We start from the raw sequence: 23,134 nt of genomic DNA on the forward strand, positions 1-23,134 counted from the left end.
GCTCCCCCAGAAAAAACTTTTATGCCAGTGGTTAAGAACCTGCCTGCCAGTGCAGGAGATGTGAGAGATGATGGTTCAGTCCCTGGGTTGCAAAGATCTCCTGAAGGAGGGCACTCCAGTATTCTTGCCTGGAGAAGCCTAAGGACAGAGGAGCCTGGCAGGCTACAGTCCATGGGGTCACAAAAAGTCAGACACAACGGAAGCAACTTAGCATGCACGCATGGATACCTACTGTGGGGGAACTGCTGCGTGCTACCTTCCTTGGAGATTTCTAATGCATGTTGGCACAAGCAAGGCTTTGAGAAGTCCTGTAATGAAAAATCCTGTTTAACGTTAGCTATGTATTTCTCAAATGTTTTTGAGTAAAGAACCAACCCTTCCTTCTTTTTTTTTTTCTCCCTATAAAATACCTACTCAACTCCCATGAAATTAGTGTTTGGCAAAACACTCTTTAGGAAAACCCGCTTTGTTTCATTAATCCTCCCAGTAACCTTGGAAAGATATTCCTCAATAAAGATGTGAAGTCTCAGAATAGCACTAGTGATGGGCAAACCTGGGATGCAAGCCCAAGTGTGGCTCCCTTGCAGCCACTTTGAAGCCCTGAGGCACACAAGGTACTGCCCCAACCCATCATGGTGTTGTGGGGTCAGATGGCCCGAGTTTTCATTCTGATTGTACCAGGGTTCACTGTGACCTTGGTTCAGTTAACAAGCTCTCTGCGCGCCAGCTGCTCCAACTGTAAAATGCAGTATCTGCCATACAAGGCTGCTGAGACGCTTGTAAAGCACCTGGATGTTGTTGTCACTGTTGCTGCTACCATGGATCTGTGTACCACGTGTCCCGACTCGTGGACTGCATGACAGGGGTGTTCCTGGGGCCCAGCCCTGGGCGGCCCTCATAGAATGAAAGAAGAACAAACCGCAGGGCTGTCCCACCTGTGTTCTTTCAGGGAAAAGTCACCCAACTTTCCTGGGTGGCAGCACCCAGAAAGCTCTTCCAGCTGGAGCAGCACAGGGGGAGAGCTTTAGGGAAGTGACTGGTCTCGGCTCAGGGCTGCAGGGACTTTGTCCAGGGTTTGGTCGCTGAGCATGCCCCTCCGCAGACCGGCAGGTCGTGGGCTCTCTGAGGGACTGGAGAGGTGTCAGCAGAGAAGACTCTTCGCTTTGCACAGTCCTTGCGGGCGTGCTTCTCCGTGCATGGGCTACTCACTCCAGCCTTCCCCCTTCTCCAAGTGGCTTCCTTGTCTCAGTCCTCCGAGTCCTCTCTGGCCCCGCTGGACTGGCTCAGGCACTCACCCTCATTTTCCATGTTGCTCTAGCTGCCGCTCATCTTGTTTCCTTCAGAGCAGTCTCCACTGGTGAACTGATTATGACACTCCTTTAAGACCTTCAGTGGCTCCCCTCTTCCTTCAGAATGAGTCCAAAGCACTCAGTTCAGCTCTAACTCACCTTTTCATCTTGTGAACAAACCCAACCATTTGCTGATTCCTACATAAGCAGGATGACCTGTGCGTTCCTGGCTTTCCAGACAGTTCTGGTATATGCCTATTGCCCCAGCACAATTCCTGATAAGTAAGTGAAAGTCACTCAGTTGTGTCTGACTCTTTGCAACCCCATGGACTGTAGCCCGCCAGGCTCCTCTGTCCATGGAGTTCTCCAGGCAAGAATACTGGAGTGGATTGCTATTTCCTTCTCCAGGGGATCTTCCCAACCCAGGGATCGAAACTGGGTCTCCTGCATTAAAGGCAGATTCTTTACTGTCTGAGCCACCAGGGAAGCCCACGATTCCTGAAGGCATCCTCTTTACTCTCCAAAGGATTCTGTCTGGAAGGGGAATTCTCACCTTGACACAAGCCTGGTAATGTCCTGCCTCTAGACCGTGGCTCTTAGAGTCCCCTGGCTGAATGCTCTTTGTCTCTCATGCCCATAGCTACATGCCGAGATGCTGCCCATGCCCTACACCACTTCAGCCAGTTTCGTGAAGCCTTCCCCGACCCATTCTCTGCAGGGAGGACTCTGTTCCTTTTTCATCTCCTGAGGCTTTATGGCTGGGCTTGTTCTTGTTCTCCTCGAGGGCAGGTGCCTGAGCCCCTGTTTCAGCTCACACCCCACATAGCAAACTCTTAGAGAGTAAAGTCGTATCCCTGTAACCTTTCGAATCCCACAGCCCAGATCCTGGCTCAGAGCAAGCAGGGCTGATGAGCTTTTCCTCTCCGTCCCTGCAGGAAAAACGCATGTCGAAAGCAACAGAAGTGATGATGCAGTATGTGGAGAACCTAAAGAGGACGTATGAGAAGGACCATGCCGAGCTCATGGAGTTTAAAAAACTTGCAAATCAAAATTCGAGCCGCAGCTGTGGCCCCTCTGGTAAGGAACTGGACTCCTGCCCACTGCCCCACCTTGGCCCTGTAATTATGGGTCCCTGATGGATCCCGGCTAGGATCACACCTATGGGGCAGTCCCAGGGCCTATGTCAGGGTGAGCAAGGCTTGCTGCCCCACCCAGTGCTGCCCACAGGGGCCTTGCAGCCACTGCTCCCGTGAGCCCCGGGCGCCTGGAACCGGAAAGCATGAATGGCCCCCAAGCAACTCCTAATAAAAATAACCAGAGAAGCTGACTAGTGATGCAGAGCCCATAGGCTGCAAGAATTTAACCTCCTTTATGAGACTGGCTGGTGGCTCAGCTGGTAAAGAATCCCGGCTGCAATGCAGGAGACCTGGGTTTGATCCCTGGGTTGGAAAGATCCCCTGGAGAAGGGAAAGGCTACCCACTCCAGTATTCTGGCCCGGAGAATTCCATGGACTGTTTAGTCCACGGGGTCGCAAAGAGTTGGACACGACTGAGCGACTTTCACCTCACATGAGACAGACCCCAGACCTTACAGCTTGGTGCTTTGGGGTCCCCACTTTGGGCAGCACATGCTAAGGGATTTGCATTTTCATTCTGGAAAGCATTAGGGGTCCAACCAAAGATTTTAATCAGGGGATTGCCATCATCATATATAGTTCAGAAGATTCCCTCTGGCAATAGTGTGACAGTTACATCACTGGGGTAAAGACAGAGGCAGGGAAACCCACGAGCCGGCTATTACAGGAGTCCAGATGAGCGGGGGAGTCCGGGCAGTGGGGGTGGAGTGAGAGCCTGGCTAAAGGAGTTACTGCTAAGATAACCAGCAGAACTGTGGGCAAGACAAGTGCTTTAAAGAAAGACTCTTTTTTTTTTTTTTAAGTTCTAGAGAGATTTCTATAGAACCAGAGAGAGGGCCAGCTGATTTCACTTGATACTGAACTGCAGCGTGTTTTTTTATCTTTTATTGAAGTACAGTTAATACACAATGTTGTGTTCATTACTGCTGTACAGCAAAGTGACTCAGTTTGCATACATATGTACACACATTCCTTTCCATTTTCTTTTCCACTATGGTTTATCACAGGATTTTGAATGTAGTTCCCTGTGCTATGCAGTAAGAGAGTTGCTATGTTTTAAAGTAAAAATAGGAGTTTTCCAGACTAGAGGGGGAAATACATCCCAGGTGGAGGAAACAGCATGTGCAAAGATGTGGAGGTTGGGGTGAGAAGACTCTGAAACAAACCGTCTTCTGTTTGGTTGCGGGGTTGGAGCGTGACAGTGACGGGCTGAAGGTAAGCCTTGTGAGGCCAGGGCCACACGCCAGGCCCTGAGAACAATCTGGGCGTCTGCCCCACGGGCAGTGAGGAAACACCCGTGAGTTCACCCCAGCTGCCACAGTCAGATCTTATTTTTAGAACATTGCTCTGCCTTCAGAGTGGATGATGTATTAGGAGTGGATGTTGAGGAGTGGAGAGATGCGTTTGGAGGCTTTGCCGCAGTCCACGGGGAGGAGGATGGTGCTTTGGGCCAGGATCTGTCCTTGGGAGCTGCCAGGGTTTGAGCTCTGGCTGATGAGGGTGGTGTTAGCCGGAGAAAACAGACCTTTCAGTGACAGGAATCCCTAGGGAATGCAAACATCCGTATTACCAAGAGCAGGAGGAGGGAAAGTATAACAGATGGAGAAACCTTTATAAACAGGAGGTTTCACAAGTTTCCTGGGGAATATCAGTGATACTTCCCAGAGTCCGAAGGCAGCGCACACTCACTCCAGACCATCTGTTTGGGATCTTGGCAGCAAGGCTCCTGACCCACGTGCATCTGGGCCTCTAACAAACCTCTCTCTGTCAGAGTTAGAAGTTGGAGAAGCTGCCACCAAAGACATCCTAACACGCGGGCTCTTGCGTTATTGTTCTGCAAGGAGCAGGGCCTCTTGCATGCCACCTTACCCACGATTTGTGGAATGAGCACAGCTGCCCATGAGTCTCAGCCGTTAGTTCTACAGACATTAACTGAGCACCTCAGATGTGTGCCTTGTGATACTGGACTAGAGAGGTGACGGGAAGCCTGTGCCTGACCCAAGGGAGCTCCCAACCTGGGGTGAGGCAGGGCGGCGTAAGTGGTGCCATGACCGAAGGAAGCAGACTTTACGGGGCGCACATGGCAGAGTCCCACGTTCAGCCTGGGGACACAAGGAAGTGCTTACATTAAGACGGGAGCTGGTGGCTGAGCGCTGAATGGTGAATGTGCGGTTTTCACAGTCTGGTTCCACTCCACTGTTTCTCCAAGCTACACTTCAGTTTGGGCTGGTACAGAGGGGCCAGACGTGCCCATCAGCTGCCCCGTGACCATTCCCTGATGGCGCTTGTTGCTTAAGCTTTTATATGACTTCTTTGTTACATATGTAATCCTTCTCTGTGCCTGAGACTCTGAAGACTACAGGGCAAGAAAAATATCTCTGATTTCAAGAAAGCTGATACACATTCAAAAGAGAAAAATAACATCTATTTTTTTCTGAGTGTGAAACATGACAGTTGTCTGCATTTTGGATTAAGGTAGATTTCCAGAAGTGTAAATACTGGCTCAGGGGAAAGGAATATTTAAAAGGCTCTTAAAGCAAATTATCTCCAGATAACTCATTGATATTTCCATTTAATGGGTAACAGTAATGCTCAATTTATCATACCATGGACAGTCCTGTCTTTTTTTTTCTTTTCTTTTTAAAAATATCTTTGACTTTGAACCAATATTGTACCTCTTCTCATAGTTTTAATTTGCATTTCTTGACAGCCATTTTCAAATGTTTGTTGGGCCTTTATATTTCTACTTGTGTAAATTCTTTAATTCTTTGCCCCTCTTGTGAGATTGGTATTTCATTAATTGCATGAACTCTTCATATACAAAGAATATTTTCTGGTACTGCTATTTTGGCTGACTGGAAAACTTGAAAATCCTTTGACTACAAATACTTAGAAATTTCTGCTGGATAAAGTGAATCAAACATTAGCCTAAAGGAATAGCTGAATCCACAAGAAAAGAAATGGAAATACTCAGATACAAGAAAAGAAAAGAGAACTGAAACCAAGCTGACCCTGCAGCTTCCGTGGGGATAAGAGTCAGCCTCAGCTCTCTGGACTCTGGGCTTTTGCACTCGCACGCAATGTGAAATGAGGCCTCAGAGGCCCCAAGGCAGGGAGCTGACTCTGAGCCTCCTATAGCAAGTGAAGACTTTTCAAGGACTGCATCTTTGATACAATCACCAAGTCACAATGGAACAAATCAAGGAAGTTTATCTGCTTCGCCCTGGACTCTGATAGAAAAAAAACTTTCTCCTTCCTCATAGGAAAACTGCAAACCCACAAAGTACATGCTATAACAGAAGAGATGATGCAATACACAGAGATTCTGAAAAGAACATCACAATGGTGTTACTAGGAACACTATTGGAAATAAGTATAAACCACTCTGGAGAGACACACCCTGTGCCCAGGAGACACAGAATCCTCTAAGTAAAACTTCACAGGAGATGAGTTGACAATATAGAATTATAAAATAAAACAGTCTACCATCAGTGAGAATCATCAGACACCCAAACAATAGGACTGTATCCTAAATACAGCAGATAATAAAGCAATCTTATTTTTTCAAGATGTGTATAAAATTAGAGGCATAAAAAATAAAATATGCAAATAAAGAATACAATTATAAAAAATATAATCCTAGATATGAGGAATAGAGGCATGAAAATAAAACTCAGTTGTTTAAGAGCGGTGGTTCCTTTTAGTTCAGCTGTTCAGTTGCTCAGTGGTGTACGGCTCTTTGGTAGTTGGACGAGGTAGTTCTATAGTTGAAGCTGTTTCTCAGTATTCACATCTCCTCCTGGGCACACTTCTCCATCCCCTTGAAGTTAGGTGAGCAACGTGATTTGGCATTAAATGTCAGTGGAAGGACTTGTATCACATTTGATCTGAGATCCCTAAGACTAGTCTGCAATTTGCCCTGTGTCTCCTTCCACCAGACTTGATAATCATCCCTGCTCCAGAATAGTAGAAGCTCCATCAGCCTGAGTCCCGAGTGAGGAAATGCAGAGCAGAGCCTGTTGCTGACTCATAAGCAATGTAGCAAAAGCAAGTAATTACTCTTAGTTGTTATAAACCACTGAGACTTTGTGGTTGTTTATTATTGTAGCATAACCTTGCTTATCCTGATTGGTATAACATTTACATCAGATTAGGAATAGTTGAGGAAAAAATTTGTTAACCAGAATGCAGATTTGAGGAAGTCACCCACCGTGTGGTTCAGAGGGATACATTAATTTAAAATATGAAAAAATGTTATATGTGACATAGGATATAAAATTTAAAAATATTTGAAATACACTTGTTAGGATATACATCAGGAGAGAAAATATTCAAAGGAATTTCCCAGGAACAGAGACTTTTTCAGAACTAAAGACAGACATGAATCATTGCATTTAGAAAGTACAGAGAATCCCAAGCAAAAGAAAGAAAAGCACATCAAAGAGAAACTTTAGAACCCCAAGGGCAAAATGAAGATCTTAAAAGTAACCAGAGAGAGAAGACAGATTATCCACAAAGGAGTGACAGTTCCCACAACCACCACCAGCACCAGGAGACAATGAAGTAAAGTATTGAAAGAGCTGAGAGAAAATAACTCTTAACCTAGAGATAATACTACCAACTAAAGTGTCATGCAAGCATAAGGGCTATGGAAAGACACTTTATGAGAAAAACTGAGAAAATTTACCTCTCACAGCCCCTTACCAAAAGAACGACTGAAGAATGCACAGAAGGAAAAATAAAATTGAGATCGAAAGAAGGTTGGCTGCAAGAAGAGATGGTAACCAAAGGCGCGCTGCGATTCATGGGGTCGCGAAGAGATGGACACGACTGAGCCACTGCACTGAACTAAATCTAAACAAATAGCCACTATGTAGAACAACAGTCACAATAATTTGAGATTACAAAAACAGAGTGAAGTAAAAATATTGAAAACCAATATAAGATTTGAAGGCACGATTACTGTTTTAAGGACAATTCAGGAAGAATAGAGATCTTGATTTATTTAAATCTAAAGTCAAATAACATGTTAAAAATTTAAGGGGGCACACTAAAGGTTACAACTAAAATATATAAATTCCAAATCAATTTTAGGGAGGGGGCAGTTAGAATAAATTTGATTTATGAAGCAAGGCAATTAGAAAATACAAAATAAGGTGGTAGACATATATCAACTGCAAGAAATATAAACAGCTTAGAACTGTTGGTTAATAGAAAACCTCAGATTAGATTAAGAAAAATGTGTTTAATTATGTGCTTTTCAAGAGACACACCTAAAATACATGAATGTGAGAAATAGACAACCATACAAGCTGAAGCAAACTGAACTGAGCTGTTGAAAACCTTTCTCTACACATATTTGTGTTTTCTAGTGGCAGTATTATCCATCAGTTCAGTTCAGTTCAGTTCAGTTGCTCAGTTGTGTCCGACTCTTTGCGACCCCATGAATCGCAGCACGCCAGGCCTCCCTGTTCATCACCGTCTCCCGGAGTTCACTCAGATTCACGTCCATCAAGTCTGTGATGCCATCCAGCCATCTCATCCTCGGTCGTCCCCTTCTCCTCCTGACCCCAATCCCTCTCAGATCAGAGTCTTTTCCAGTGAGTCAACTCTTCACATGAGGTGGCCAAAGTACTGGAGTTTGAGCTTTAGCATCATTCCTTCCAAAGAAATCCCAGGGCTGATCTCCTTCAGAATGGACTGGTTGGATCTCCCTGCAGTCCAAGGGACGCTCAAGAGTCTTCTCCAACACCACAGTTCAAAAGCATCAATTCTTCGGTGCTCAGCCTTCTTCACAGTCCAACTCTCACATCCATACGTGACCACAGGAAAACCATAGCCTTGACTAGACGGACCTTAGTCAGCAAAGTAAAGTCTCTGCTTTTGAATATACTATCTAGATATTATCCATGTGTGGTGCTAAATATTTAACACAAATTTTATCACTTAATACATGTACTAAGCAGAAGAAAATCTGAGTATGCTGGTTTCCTTTGTTCAAAATTATTTTGTAGATGACATATTAAAATTACTGTTGTCAAGTTTCCATTTTTTATTGACACCACACCTTCCTTGCTCATAATTTCCTTGACTGTTCACCCCTTAAATGAGCAAGATGATCCAATAAACCCTGGTATTGCTATGAGGAATCCTCACACACTCACCAGGGCGTAATCCAGAGGTGGTGCAGTCGGTGGAGACCAGAGGGGCCAGACCGAGACTTCTCATAGTGTCCAGAGGAGTTAGGATGAAGGTTCTGTCCCCTAGAAACCCCCCTCTGCAGGCGACTGTCTCAAAGAGTCAAGTGTCAAAGTCAGTGACCTCGGCACCTAGGCCCTTGGGGAATCCCTTGAGGGTCAGTTCTGGTCCGTAGATACCTTGGCTCCGTTTCTGTGATCTTCTTCCTGCTGGAGCCTACTCTGAAAACTTACCTGGCTTCTCTTCTGTTTCCTCCTCCTGCAGAAGATGGAGTCCCTCGCACAGCACGATCCATGTCCCTCTCGTTGGGAAAGGTATGCATATTCAAGGAAAACTGGGGAGAGACAGAAATGTCTACAGTCAACCAGGAAATCATTCATTCTTGGATCCACAGGTGCCAGAGAACCTCTGGACAGCGCCTCTCACGCAGCTTCCCACACTTGCTAGCTCCCCCTGCAACCTTCCCTCGCTCGTGGCTTCCCAGACTGTACCACCTCTTTAAGGAACATGAAATGATGCACGCACTTTGCCATTGTCATAGACAGTTCTCTTGTGCTAGTCAGGTTTCATACACTGTCCAATGACTACAGGTCATTTTTGTTCCACTTCTTTAGGATCTGATTGATTAAAATCAGAATTGGGACTTCCCTGGCAGTCCAGTGGTTGGGAAACCGCCTTCCAGTGCAGAGGGTGTGGATTTGATCCCTGGTTCCCTCATAGCTCAGTTGGTAAAGAATCTGCCCGCAATGCAGGAGACCCCAGGTTGATTCCTGGGTTGGGAAGATCCCCTGGAAAAGGGAAAGGCTACCCACTCCAGTGTTCCTGGGCTTCCCTTGTGGCTCAGGGTGTGGATTTGATCCCTGGTTCCCTCATAGCTCAGTTGGTAAAGAATCTGCCCGCAATGCAGGAGACCCCAGGTCGATTCCTGGGTTGGGAAGATCCCCTGGAAAAGGGAAAGGCTACCCACTCCAGTGTTCCTGGGCTTCCCTTGTGGCTCAGCTGGTAAAGAATCCACCTGCAATGCAGGAGACCTGAGTTCGATCCCTGGGTTGGGAAGATCCCCTGGAGAAGGGAAAGGCTACTCATCCCAGTATTCTGGCCTGGAGAATTCCATGGACTACTTAGTCCATGGGGTCACAAAGAGTCAGACACGACTGAAACACTTTCACTTTTCAGGGAGCCAAGAACCCACATGCCTCATGACCAAAAAACCAAATCATGAAACTGAATCAATATTGTAACAAATTCAATGAAGACTTTAGAAATGATTCACATTAAAAAAGAAAATCTTTTAAAAATCAGAAGATGTTGAGAGATCACTCCTCACTAATAAAGAAATTTGTTAATTTGGGCCACTCTCTCCACCCCAACCTCCACCATCATTACCTTAAAGCCAGAATAGCCAATGAATACAGCATTAGGAATTAGTAGGCATTTCCCAGGCCTTCCTGAACTTTACGTGCTTCCTCTGTGACAGTGGATCCATTCTCTTCCCACAGAACATGCCCCGCCGGAGGGTCAGCGTTGCTGTGGTGCCCAAGTTTAACATCCTGCACCTGCCGGGCCAGTCAGCCAGCTCATCCCCCATCCCCTGCTTACCAGCCCTGGTGAGTGTCATGATGCTTGCCTCCCAGGCCTCAGGCTCACAGCTGTGGGGGTGACCTGGACGGAGCAGCATCAAAGAAGTGGGGAAACTCACAGCACAGATTCCGTGCTACAGCTATAGGCTGAGAAACCTCAGCATAGACCAGGCCCCATGTATTGCACTGCCCAGAGAAGAAGACATAGTATCCCTGAACAAGGCGCTGGCCACTCAGAGAGTGTTCCTTACAAAGTGTATCTCTTCATGCTTAAACCAGAACCCTCCACTCTACAGTGCGTTTAAACAGCTGAAAGTTGCAGTGTGGAGTAAGTGCTAAGCTGAGCTTTGAACCCTAGGTACTCTGATCCCAGAGCCCGAGTTCTTCAGCCCGATGTTACCCTGCCTTGATTCATTACTGTACTGTTTACAACATTGAAAGACTGGACATAACCAGAATCTCCATTAATAGATCTATTTAAGTAAATTATGAATAGCCCAATAAGGAGTTTCTGTGCAGTTGCTGAATATAATGATTAAAATGTAAATTTTTATTTATTGGCATGAAGAAAGTCCATAATTTATTACAAACAAAAAGCAAAACCCCAGTATTTACAGTGTAACTCTGTTTTTTAGTTTTAAAAAAGTGTAGACATAGAATATCTATGTGTAGACATAGAATATTCTGAAATAATATCTATGGAACTACTACTAATAGTTATTTCCGGGCAGTGGGAAAAACCCAGGTAATTTTAATTTTTTTGATCCCTTTTTATATGTCTATAGTAAAGCTGGATTACTTATAATTAGAAAAAAATTCATTTCAATTTTTTTAAAACAAAGACTGTTCCTATAAACAGCTCCTATAAACTGTTCCCAGAACTTTGTGAATCTGGTTAATCCTATTTAAAACTCTTTAATTATTTTTCCAGTTGTTTCTCTATGCCCTGTTCATGATCAGCACTATTCTACAAAGAGCCCATCTGACTGTATAAGCAATAAAAAGCTTTACTGTACTAATAGGTAGAAATAACTCTAAAACTTCTTTCACTTCTTCCGATCTTGAGCATTTCAATCATCCATGAGATCACTGTAAACTCCCAAATCACTCACTAAAATAAAGCAATTTGAAAAAAAAATTTTGAAAAGGAGCTTCAGGAGTACTAATTAGTATGTTTTAACAGAGACTATTTCACAAACCATACTAAAGGGATTGGCAATCAGGGCTGTCCATCAAAATCACACAGGATGCTTCTAGAACATTCAATGCCTAGGCCCTACCCCAGGATTCAGAGACTGGTCAGCCCTGGCTTCTCCCTTCCTAGCTCATCCTCAATTCAATATCTCCTGTTTTCCATTCAGTCAGAATCATCCAATGGAAAAGGCAACCCACCAGTCTCCTCAGCACTGCCTGCACTTTTGGAAAAGTAAGTATGTCCATTTTCTTCTTAACTTTGGGGATCTCGGAGGAAAAGTTCTCCAGCTCACTTTCCTCCCATCCTCACTCAGAAAATGCAGTGGGAGGCAAATTAAGTTCTAGGGGGAAATGAATGGTACTCTGAGACCCACAAAGATTTCAGACCCAGTTTGCAAAATTTCTGGACAAGGAAGATGCTGTAGATGAGTGCAAGTGTGCCTCAATCCTAGAAGAGCCCAGAGGGGACAGAAGCCTTCTTTATTCATTAGGATCCTTTGAGCTACAGGTACAAGAAAGCCCCAAATCAAAGGTGTTTAAATAGTAGGTGAGGCTTTTCCTGGTATGGCAGGGCCCCAGCTCAGCCTCTATAGTTTCATTGTCTCTCCCCACTTTGCATGTTGACTTCATCAGCAGATTTGTGACAAATGGCTAATGCCAGGTGTTTCATCCAGACATGACAACATCTTGAGGAAGAAAGGGACCATCTTGTCCCATGCTTGTTTCTTAGGGACCAGCCTTTCAGTCTTCCTTTTTATCTTGTTAGCAGATTTGGAATATGGTCCCTTTCTAAACCAATCACAGGCGATGTGATTGACAATGAGACTGTCATCATAGCTTTAAACTATACCCTGGAGATGGGAAGAGAAGATCAGCTTCCCATGGAGCAAATGGATCCATGAAGAAGAGTAAATTCCCAGGCGTAAATCACGTTGCTGTTAGGAAACAGGAGGAAGAATGAATAATGGGTTGGCAACAAACAGTTTCTGCTACATGTAACTTTTCTAGGCATCTATGCTATTTGCAGTTCTTTTCATCCTTAGCTGAAGCAAGGCAGGCTATTTCTACATACTCAGAGAAGTTTATAACTTGCTTTTCCAATTCTTTCATTTACTTGCTGGAAACATCTGGATCACAGCTGCCACCTCTCAGAGCTTTCCCCTGTGTCTTTCTTCATTTGGTAGAACATACACCTCTATTCTTCCTTCTTCCTTGCCTTGAGACAGCTTTAGTACTTCATTTTTCATTGCTGTTAGAATAGTTTTGTTTGACCTGGCAAGGAAGGTCTGTGTCGTGTGCCTTTTTTTAGTACAGGCAAGCTCCCAGCTCCTCACCCCAGACTCAGCCTGTTTTCCTCACTTCTCAGTATATGCAGCCACCAACCTATCACTCAGTGATTCATTCTCTGCCCATTAATCTTGAAGTTGGCTAGCAATTCTTCACCTTGCCACCTTACCCAGAGAAAGCTTAGAGATCCTTCATGTTGAGTAGGGTGTTTTGTTTGTTTCCTTGTTTTTTTGATCACTTCAGGGACATTGTAAAGGGGTGATAGACTCACAACCATGTGGAGCTAACGGAGCCTACAGAATCTTGCCAAGTCCCTAGAGTCATAGTGTCCAGGCCATGGTCTCTGAATCTCTCCAGAAACGGTCATCTGATGCCCTGAGTGAGAAGCATGCTAAAATTCTCCCCCCAGGTCCCACCTTAGGACACACCAACCCCTTTTCCAAGAGGGCCCTGACAAGGCTCCATTCTCAACCCTCAGCCTGTAGAGCCAGTCAAGGCAGAAGATCTATATCCCCTTTCTCCCCAGCAGACTTTCAGGACGCGGCAGGGCCTGTACTCTGTAGAACGAATGCTCAGGCCAGCTGACAGCTTCCATCTGAGGCATCAGAGATCATCAAGGATCTCAACTATCCTTAAGCAGGAGAAAGTGAGGTACAAAACTGGGACAGTAGGCAGCAGCCCTGAATCAGGAGCGGCAACGAATGAGGATCGATGGTGGCAGCACCACTCCAAGGGTATAGAACCAAGAGAGACCCAGACAGAGTGAGGACTGAACCTCGTCGAGCAAGAAACCCTAAAGAAGCAACTGCGTGCTGCTCATTCTTATGGGCTATTCAAAAAGACCACCGTGATACATTACCCATGCTGTGGTTGACTTGCCTGTTGGGAATACACCCAGTCTATAAAGATGACTGCAAAAAGGGGAGGGTCTATTCAAAGGAGGAGGGATTCAGATTAACAACAACTCTCCGTTCTGGATTTCTAAAAGATGCAAAGTAATTTTGATCTAAATTTATGGAACTGGAAATATGTGATAGATTGCCAAGAGATCAGCAATGAGACAATCTGTGAGTGAAAATGAATTCATCATTTCCATTCTAACAGAAACATGGTTGTTTATAACTGCCTTTTCCATACTGTTAAAGAGAAACAATGCATTATCAGTTCATAGGTATTACTACCTAGATTGTTGTGTTTAAATGATCTCACATTTCCCTAAGCATACAGTGACTGAGCAGGAAGGGAGTTGGCTAAGCACAAGAAAGATGATGAGAATATCATATTGCCTGTGGATAGTTCACAAGCAAATACCTGATCACAGACTGCACTCCCGATAATAACTTGAAAGAATTCTGAGCCTTGTTCTTCCAGATGACTTCATAGAAACCCATTTTTCACTCAACAAGGGTCTAGGAACCTGTAGACTGAGAGAAAAATAGAGTAATATTTTAAATTAGTATTAAAGATTAAAATAGAATAAGGCTCAAGAACAGTTTCATTTTAACTTGAAACAGTTTCAGTTTAACTTGAAAAATCTATTTATTCATAGTCTTTCATTTCTTCACCAATTAATGACCAAGACCCAGGCACCTGGAATGCACTCAACGAGCTCACAGTATAATGGGAAAGACAGATGGAAAACAGCCTATTGTAATATAGTGTGATGAGTGATATCAGAAGGAAGAATAGGTTATAAGCAAACAACACACAAGAAAATGAGCACATCACCCAGTTTTGGTAATTGGGGTTGCTTAGCAAGCATTTCCTCTAGCAATTTATGTTAAAAGTGAAACCTGAAGGTTATAATAGTTAACCAGGTAACTAGGAGGTTAATAACATTCCAGGCACTAAGGCAATAAAGTATGGAGTAATCAAGGAATAATATTGAAGATAATGAGAATTACTCTTATTATTTACTGCATGCTTACTTGATGCCAAGTTCTGTTCTAATTGCTTTGCATTAATGATCTCCTTTAATCCTTATAATAATACCATGAGGAAGGTATACTATGAATATTTTTGTCTTATAGATGGGGACACTGAAACTCAGAGAAACCATCACATGCCTGAGGATACACAGCTAGTAGATAATAAATCTCATGCGCTTAACCTCTTAATAGACACTCCAGCTGGAAAAATGGGAAGACATTCAGTGTGACACGAAAGAAGAGAGTGGATTTAAGAGCTATTTTTGAAAAAGCTCCTGTGAGCTATTGTGAAAGAACTTGGTGACCGGGCGTGGAGCGGAGGGTGGAGTGGATGGGGGTGCAAAGTGCACACAGAGCCGTTCACTGAAGGATCAGCACCATCATAAATGTGGATGGTGCACAGGGCTGGTTTCATAAAAGGGGCCATTAGATTGCTATAGCACAGAGCAATTTCCTCTTTAACCTGTAAAATAACCATTTTCTACATTTTTGAAGCAGTCAAGATAATTGCTTAAAGGTTTTATATCACATTAAATATATGTAGCGAAACAGTTCCCCTTTGCTGATAGTATTCTGAAATAGATTAGCCCTCAAGCAACCTATTAGTAAACTCCAGGAACCTGGGACTGAGTAACTGAGACTAAGGGAGTTCTTATAGCCAAGGTCCCCCAGGCTGGACTTGTCTGAGGGAACCTTGGTAATGGGGGTGGCTTTCAGACATAGCTGAGCCCGAGAAGGTAAGATCTGTCCATGGGAAAGCACTGGAGTCGCCTTCAAATACTGTTGACCACGTGGGAAAAATAGAATCTAATATATCTGCAGGTCAAACAACACATTTTGACTAAATATCTCTTCACATTACTGAGCTAAGCACAATGACAAACATTTTTGACCCAGTGGACGTGAGAGAACAATGAGCCTCATTCTAATCAGTCATCTCAGGAAGAAAGCACACAAGATTATGAACTGGGGACAGATGCCAAGATCCATGAGTGTCTGGCCCAGAAATCTCAAGGTGGGCACTGGCTGTGCTCAGCTCCAAGTTTACAACCATGCATAGGGGTTCCTTCAGCTCAGTCCAAACACTGACTTCTCAGGAAAGAGTCATTTACATAGAGGACCTGCCCATTTTGTAAGATTAACCGGTAGGGGATGAGCCACAGCGAAGGCAATACAGCTCAGCAAACACTTAAAGGCACTTCCCATGTGCTAAGCATCATTCAAACTGAAACACAGCCTTTCTCTGCAATCACAGTCATACAGAAGGAAGAGCATGTGTATTAAGTGCCAAAGCTCTGAGTTATGCTGTAAAAGAGGTTTCCTGAGAATATAAAGGGAGAGATCAACTTTAACCAGAGGGTGTGAGAGAGAGGAAAACATTAGCAAGAGTTCCACAGAGGAAAATATATTTGAACAAATCCTTTGAAGTGCATGGGGAGAAGATTCCAGATAGTTGGAGAAGATATTTTAGGAACTATAAGCTCAGTCTAGGGGCTTCCCTGGTGGCTCAGATTGTAAAAAATCCGTCTGCAGTGAAAGAAACCTGGGTTCAATCTCTGAGTCGAGAAGAACCCCCGGAGAAACAAATGGCTACCCACTCCAGTATTCTTGCTTGGAGAATTCTATGGACAGAGGAGCCTGGTGGGCAACAGTCCGTGGGGTTGCAAAGAGTCAGACACAAATGAGCAACTAACACACACACAGGCTCAGTCTAGGGGTCAGGAAATAACTGCAAACATTTTATACCCTACCATATTTTGTAAAGGCTTCCCATAGCTCAGTCAGTAAATAATCTGCCTGCAATGCAGAGACCTGGGTTCAATTCCTGGGTTGGGAAGATCCCCTGGAGAGGGAAATGGCAACCCACTCCAGTATTCTTGCCTGAAGAATTCCATGGACAGAGGAGCCTGGTGGGCTACAGTCCATGGGGTCGCAAGAGTCGGACACAACTCAGTGACTACACTACCACCACATTTTGTACAAGAATGGCTTTCCCTGCCCTGGGCTGTCGCTCTGTTTTTCTGCTCTTTTTCCAATCATTTGGAAAAATAAGAAAATTGTACGTTCGGCAGAGGTCACATAGAAGGGAGGGGATAATGTGATTTTAAAAAGGAGAAATGTTATGAATAGCTGATATTTTTAGAGTGTTCTTTCTTGTTCACGATGGGTTTTGGTTTCCAACCTGATGAAATGTAAATTTTACAAGGCCTGAAGGAAACTAAGACAAGGAAACTGATGCTGAGAATGAGGAGACTCACTTATGAGGTGGTCAGGGCTGAGAGGTCAGGGGGGGTAGCTGCTGTGAGCTTCAGAGTCCTGGCTGCAAAGCTCTAGTCACTGGTCTGCCTTGTTTGTGGTCTCCTCCATGACAAGACTCCCATTGGAATTCCAGGCCCCTAGGTGAGCTGCAGGATACATAGGGAAGGCACGGCCATCAGGATATTTCCTTTCAACTCGTGATTTCATACCTCAAGTGGACTCCTGGCACCATCATCTATCCTGCTTTAATCTAGCACGTTTGTCCCCCTTACCTCCATCTCATGATGCGTACGCCTCCTCTTCCCTCCTCAAGATTGCCTAGCCTCCCTACTTCTCACTTTTAGTAGATGACCTTGTTTTTCCATTTTATAAAGAAAATTTAAGCTCTTGGATGAGAAGATTCCTCTCATCTTCCTTTGCCAGATTCCCAGCCCCCCATCTCCATCGCCTTCCTGCCTTTGTTATGACTAAGGAGAAGTTTCTCTACCTTTCTAAGGTCTGCCCCTACTTTCCTTTTCAAAGGGTGTATTTCTTCGGTCCTCCCTTTCCTCTCATCCCCGCCACTGAACCATTCTATGCACATTAACGTGTGCTTCTGTCCTTTGACCCACTGCTTCAGCTGCACATTCCCCCACTCCCTGTCCTTGTCAGTTTCCTGTGTCTACGTCTTCACCTTTCTCACCTCCGAGTCTTCACTCAGCCCTTTCCAATCTGTCTTTGGCTCCGGCTGTGTCACCAGAGCTCTTCTTGACCTCCATGGTATCCAGTCCAAGAGTCACTTTTCCTACACACATCTGAGTCAGATTCTCAGAAGTTTGTGCATATGTGAGACAATGCTCCCTCCTTGACACGCTTTCCATGTTCAGGGCAGGCAGGGGAAGAGTGTCCTGTTGCTCGCTGCTTATAAAATCAATAAAGTGGTAGAAAGGAAAATTCCTTTCATTGGAATGCTGGTAGTCTGTGAAGATGGTGGACTCACTGTCCCCCAAAACCACCTCCAAAGATCCTGCATGGCCAGGAAAACTTTAAGCAGAAGGAGGGAAATCATCTCAGTTAATCAATGGGATGTGGGTCAGAGTTGTCACTGTCCCCCCACTGCGTGTAGTCTCATTGACTCTAGATGTTATATTGTTCACACAGTTTGGTCACATGGTTTGTTTGGGAGATGACTGAATGGGGAGCTAGGGAATAGACCTGGTCATCTGTTAACTTATTCTTCATTTCTACCTTTTTGATCTATAGGAGGAACCAGAAAGTTAGGCAAGTTGTGCTTGCGCCAGAGATAAGTAGAGCATGGTGGTGCCTGGTTTAAAAATTAGTTACAGGGACTTTCTTGGCAGACCAGTAGTTAAGACTCTGAGCTTCCAACACAGGGTGGGATGGGGTGGGGTGGGGTGGAGTGAAGTAGGTTGATTCCTGGTCAAGGAACTAAGATCCTATATGCTGTATGGCATGAATGAATGGTTAGTTTCAATATAGCTTTGCTAAAGTGGCAAGGAAGGGGCTTCCTTCTGAAGGAGGTTTCCCACAAAGAGCTGCTTACATTTTCTCAGCTCCCAGGACTCCTCACTCTCTGGTTCTCCTCTCACCTCTCTGCCTGCTACTTCTCAGCTCCTCCGCAGGCGGCTCCTTCTCCACCTGAGCTAAGGGTGGACATGCACGTGGCTCGGTCCTGGGTCATCTTCTCATCTTCCCTCACACTTGTCCCCAGACATTCTTTCCCACTCCTCTGGCATTAAACCCCAGCTTCCTCCTGAATGTCTCCAGTCTAGAGTTCTCCTCTTACGCACTACGGTACATGCAACTGCCAACTTGGCATCTCCAGCTGGATAACCTCGCAGGCATCAAAGATACATCTTATCCAGAAGTTAACTCTTACTTCATTGCCTCTCTTCAGTCCCTCAAACTTCACGTCTTTTGTACCTCAAGGTCTTCACACATCTGAATCCTCTACCTGGGATGATCTTCCCTCTGCCATAGATGTGGCTGGCTTCTCATCTTTCAGGTCTGTTATTCCATTTCCAAGAGGTCTTTTGTAGCCATTCAATCTAAGCAGATTCTTCCCTTGTTATTTTCTGTCATTGCACAGAGTTTATTTCTCTCATAAAAGTCATCACAATTTGTAATTAATTTAATATTTTTTCTTGACTTTTTTGGGCATTTTCTCCTGCTGTGCTCCATGTTGGCTAAGACTTTTTCTTTTGTTTCCTAATGTCTCCCCAGCACATTACAAGGTGCCTGTGACTTAATCCTGGGTAGATATTTAAATGAATGAAGCAGAAGATGGACCACAGGGATGGGATGACTCTGAACATTTGGTCCACCCCCATCTTCTTCCTCTTAGTGCCCTGGAGCTCCCAATAGCTGTCTGTCTACTCACAGCATCTCCTGGAATAAGAACGAAAGTGGGTTTGAGAGCAGGAGGGAAAAGGGGAACTGGTACAGTACTGGATGTTTGGGGGTCGTCTAGGGAGGATTCATGGACCAGAGCCTTTAAAAAAAAAAAAGAATCTTATCTCAAGATAGAAAGATTGAAATAGATTCAACCACAATGAGCTTCCTCACTTCTGTGCAGGAACAGGCCAAAGACATGGTTTGGTTTTCAGATGCCCTATCTGTCCCTGAAAGGATGTCCTGTACTTGTCTTCTCACTAGTGGAAAGACAAATGGGGACCCAGATTGTGAAGCCTCTGCTTCTGTGCTGACTCCAAGCTGCCTGGAGGGGATCAGCCAGGATGCTAAGGCCAGGATGGAGGAAGAAGCTTACAACAAGGGGTGAGTCAGCTGTCAGCAGCCCTGAGGTCACCTGGTATGTCTCACAAGATACCTTCCCACAGACCTTTCCTGTTTCTTAAAGGATTTAGGGAAGCAACTCTTGGCCCCAGGACCTCCTTGCCTGAGTAAGGAATTACATAGGAAAGAGCAGTACTGTTCCACAGGAAAGAGGAGGAAATGGGGCAGAAGGGTGTGGTTAGATAATAACCAGACTGCCCTCTTTTTAGGCATAAAGCCACCAGAATGATCTGGAAGTCAAAGGCCCTGGGTGGGTTCCTCTTGGTGGTGCCTGAGGCTTCCTGACACATGCCCAGAGCAGTCACGCCGCTGCCAGCAGTGTCCTGGAGCAGCTGCAGCCCCACTTCCCAGAACTGCTTCAGTCATCCCTTCTTCTTGCCGCAGGAGTCCCCTCAACTTCTAGCCACTCCCTTCTCCAGTTGAGCTTCAGTAGCACCTTTGGCCTGTTGTCAGTCACTGATGGGGCAGAATACTGAGCAGGGCCCCTGCCCAGCCAGGTAAAGAATTACCTCTGACCAGGCACTGCATCCTGGGCTTCTTGCCCTGTAGCCCCTGAGGGAGCTGCAGCCTCTCTCTAACATGGAACCTGTGGGCTTTGGTGTGGTGGTACCTACAACCATAGCGGGGTTTGCCCCAGCCCAACTGTGCTGGCCTTAAACACTCGGTTGTTAGACGAGCAAAAACTATGCTCAGGGTAATATCAATCCAGGGAGAAGGAAGTCAGAAGATTTCTCTTGAAAAGCCTGTCTTTTCACCCATACCTGTCCTCTGTACTTAGAATGGAGGGGAGTGAATGCTTCCATTGGCTTTGTGACCATTTACAGAGAACTTGTGTGCGTTTCACATCCGCAAATCTTCCCAACAAGCCTGTGTATGAGCCCCACCTTCCCTAGGCCAAGCTATACTCTTGTCACTTTCTCAAAATGTTCCATCACCTGTGCAATGGGTGCCAGCCCCTCCTTCTCACAGGGGAGTGGCCGAGGCTCCAAGGCCACACAGAGAGCAGACGCAGTCCTTAGCCCTCCCAAATGATTTGTTGGAGAAGAATCTAGCCAGGAGATGCACCCACATTTTCCCCCCATCTGTTTTGTCACACTTTCACATAAACAGGAAGGATGACTGGGGGTAAAGGGAAATCGTCCTGATATGAGCCGCCGTGGGATGTGGTGGCTTTTCCCTATTGTGTGGAGCCACAGGAAGTGAGTGCAGAATCCCAGCAAGTGCTCAGAGCCCCTCCTCTAGCAACTTGAGGAAGGATGCTCTGCATCTGCTGGCCTTTCCAGACTCAGTTGTTCATTGTTGCCTTCCAGATACCAGGAAGGTCTAAAGAAAACCAAGGAGCTTCAAGACCTGAAGGAGGAGGAAGAAGAACAGAAGAGTGAGAGCCCGGAGGAGCCGGAAGAGGTGGCAGAAACTGAGGAAGAGGAGAAGGAGCGGAGAAGCAGGTTGTAGCCCTCACAGTTGCTAACATGGGCCTCAGTCTCTTTCACTGCACAGCATCCCTGGAGGGGCCAGTCCAAGGTGTCCAGGGCCCAAGTGAGCAGCCAACAGAAACCAAGAGGGAACTCATGTTGGAGGAGGAAGCAGAGGGAATCCCCAAGAGTCCAAGTAGTTAACAAGGGGCTGTTTGCAAGGGTTTAGGGGTCAGTGATGGCCAAGGGTGGGGTCAGGAGTTCCTAAGAGCTGGGAAAATGCAAGGGACCACAGTTAACTCACTGCCCAGCCATCCCCATGAGAGATCCAAGGTCAAGGGAGTTGGCCTGAAGCCCTAGAGGAGGATGGGGGTGGAGGAACACGTGGAGATAGGGGACAACTCAACTTTGTGGCAAACATGAGTCTCCAAAAGGTTCCTTCCATGGTGACCAAACAAATTTGGTCATCTGGACATTGTTTTTACTTTGGACTGGAAATACTCAGATTTTTCTTTTTAAATATACTTCATATTTTAAGTGCATTTTCCACAAAATCCTGAAAAACCTATGTAACATGCAGATAAAGGTAATATAGATCCGGCATTTTGCCCTACCTGTGCCCTATGGATCTAGTGACAAATTGACATCCTGGATTTTAACAGAGGGCCCCAATTTTGTATATCCAGCCCTATTATCTCTATTAGCACATTTAAACTAGAAGTCTTGAGTTTTGGATTTTTAAAATGTAGTTACAGCTAACTTGGAACACTTCACCAAAATTACTGCTTTTAGACTCCCAGGCTACCTTTAGTCCAGAATGACTTTAGTCAAAAATGATCAATTAATCTAATCAGCTGCTTCATTTGGGATGGGGTATGTTGTCTATGCCTCATTGCTAGCAGACTCTGGAAACCATATGCATGCAATGAATCATGTAATAAAATGCAGATTCGAAGTGAGATGGATATGCTTCAAAGCACATAAGAACAAGCAGCAGAGCCCAGTTGGCAGATTCAACCAGAGTAAGAGGCGTTAGCCTGCATGAGTCAACTCCAGTGTTCATGGGAAGAGAAAGTGTTTCACAGTTGGAAACAAATGTGTGCTAGGATGCACTACCTCTGCTAGGGAGAGAAGCCCAGTGTTCACAATCAAAGCACAGTCCCTGCCCTGAGCGACTGGGTCCTGTCTTTCTCGGTCTTCTGGCTCTCCTGGGGGTCCTCTGCTCTCATTTTGTGGGCCACCACTCTATCTCCTCTCCTTTAACGCAGTCAAGCCCAGGCCTGACAACAGCCCTTTCTTTGGCTCCCTTCAAAAAAAAGACAGGCTGGGACTTCTAACCCTTCCAAACACCAGGAAAGAACAAAAGGAACAGAACACAGAGAGTACATGGAATATAAACACACTGCTTTACAAAGTACAGGGCTAGAATCCTTATCTAGCTGGTTTGATCTTGGGCCATTGGCAGCTCCCTCCTAATTCGTGGAATCCCAGCAGAAGAGAGGCTGTGCCCAGCTCTCCCTCTGTCCAGCTCTTGGTCAGCAGTGCATGGCAATGGTTGCCCTTCACATCCATCGTCCAAGAGTGTTCTCAGTCCTGCTGATCCTGAAAGGCCTTGTTCTCTCTCCCAATCCCTGCTCCCTCTCAGATTCACTTTCTGATCTTAAGAACATGCCTGGACCTCAGGGGATGGATACCAGGCATCAGCACACCCTCAGAAGGGTCCTTAGCACATGGTACAGCTTCACTTGTTCAGGCTCAGCAGTGTGGCATCATCTTCTCCATAATGACTGACACTGTTCTCAGAGAAACTGCCCACTCACAGTCACAGGATCCCTTCCTCACCCGTCACCCAACCCAGACCAATCCCAAGAGCCATTGTCTTGAATGCCAGACAATCCATTCATCCCCAAGTCCCTAACACACACAGTTGCCTGCAGGCACCTCTACTCAACCACAATTCCCACTACGAAATTTTGGCATCTCACTAACAAGCAAGGTCTGAAGTTGTGAAAAGTTCCATGTCCTATTTAGCGCATTTGAAAAACACTAGGATCACCC

General features: G+C 45.4%; 1 protein-coding gene across 10 annotated transcripts in view; it reads left to right on the forward strand.

The window, feature by feature from the left end:
* IRAG1 (inositol 1,4,5-triphosphate receptor associated 1) overlaps positions 1-23,134 on the forward strand; it is a 119,010-nt gene that overhangs the window by 88,454 nt on the left and 7,422 nt on the right. For 8 of the 10 annotated variants that reach the window (XM_069554387.1, XM_069554388.1, XM_069554396.1 and 5 more), the window contains 6 exons: positions 2,225-2,366; positions 8,888-8,937; positions 10,123-10,230; positions 11,565-11,629; positions 19,527-19,646; positions 20,975-21,109. In XM_069554387.1, the coding sequence (XP_069410488.1) occupies positions 2,225-2,366; positions 8,888-8,937; positions 10,123-10,230; positions 11,565-11,629; positions 19,527-19,646; positions 20,975-21,109 (620 nt within the window). Of the gene's footprint in view, positions 1-2,224; positions 2,367-8,887; positions 8,938-10,122; positions 10,231-11,564; positions 11,630-14,714; positions 14,890-19,526; positions 19,647-20,974; positions 21,110-23,134 lie in introns of those variants that run through there. The other 2 variants (XM_069554390.1, XM_069554391.1) reach the window with 1 other exon arrangement.

Source organism: Ovis canadensis, chromosome 15, assembly GCF_042477335.2.
Source record: "Ovis canadensis isolate MfBH-ARS-UI-01 breed Bighorn chromosome 15, ARS-UI_OviCan_v2, whole genome shotgun sequence".
NCBI lineage: Eukaryota > Metazoa > Chordata > Mammalia > Artiodactyla > Bovidae > Ovis > Ovis canadensis.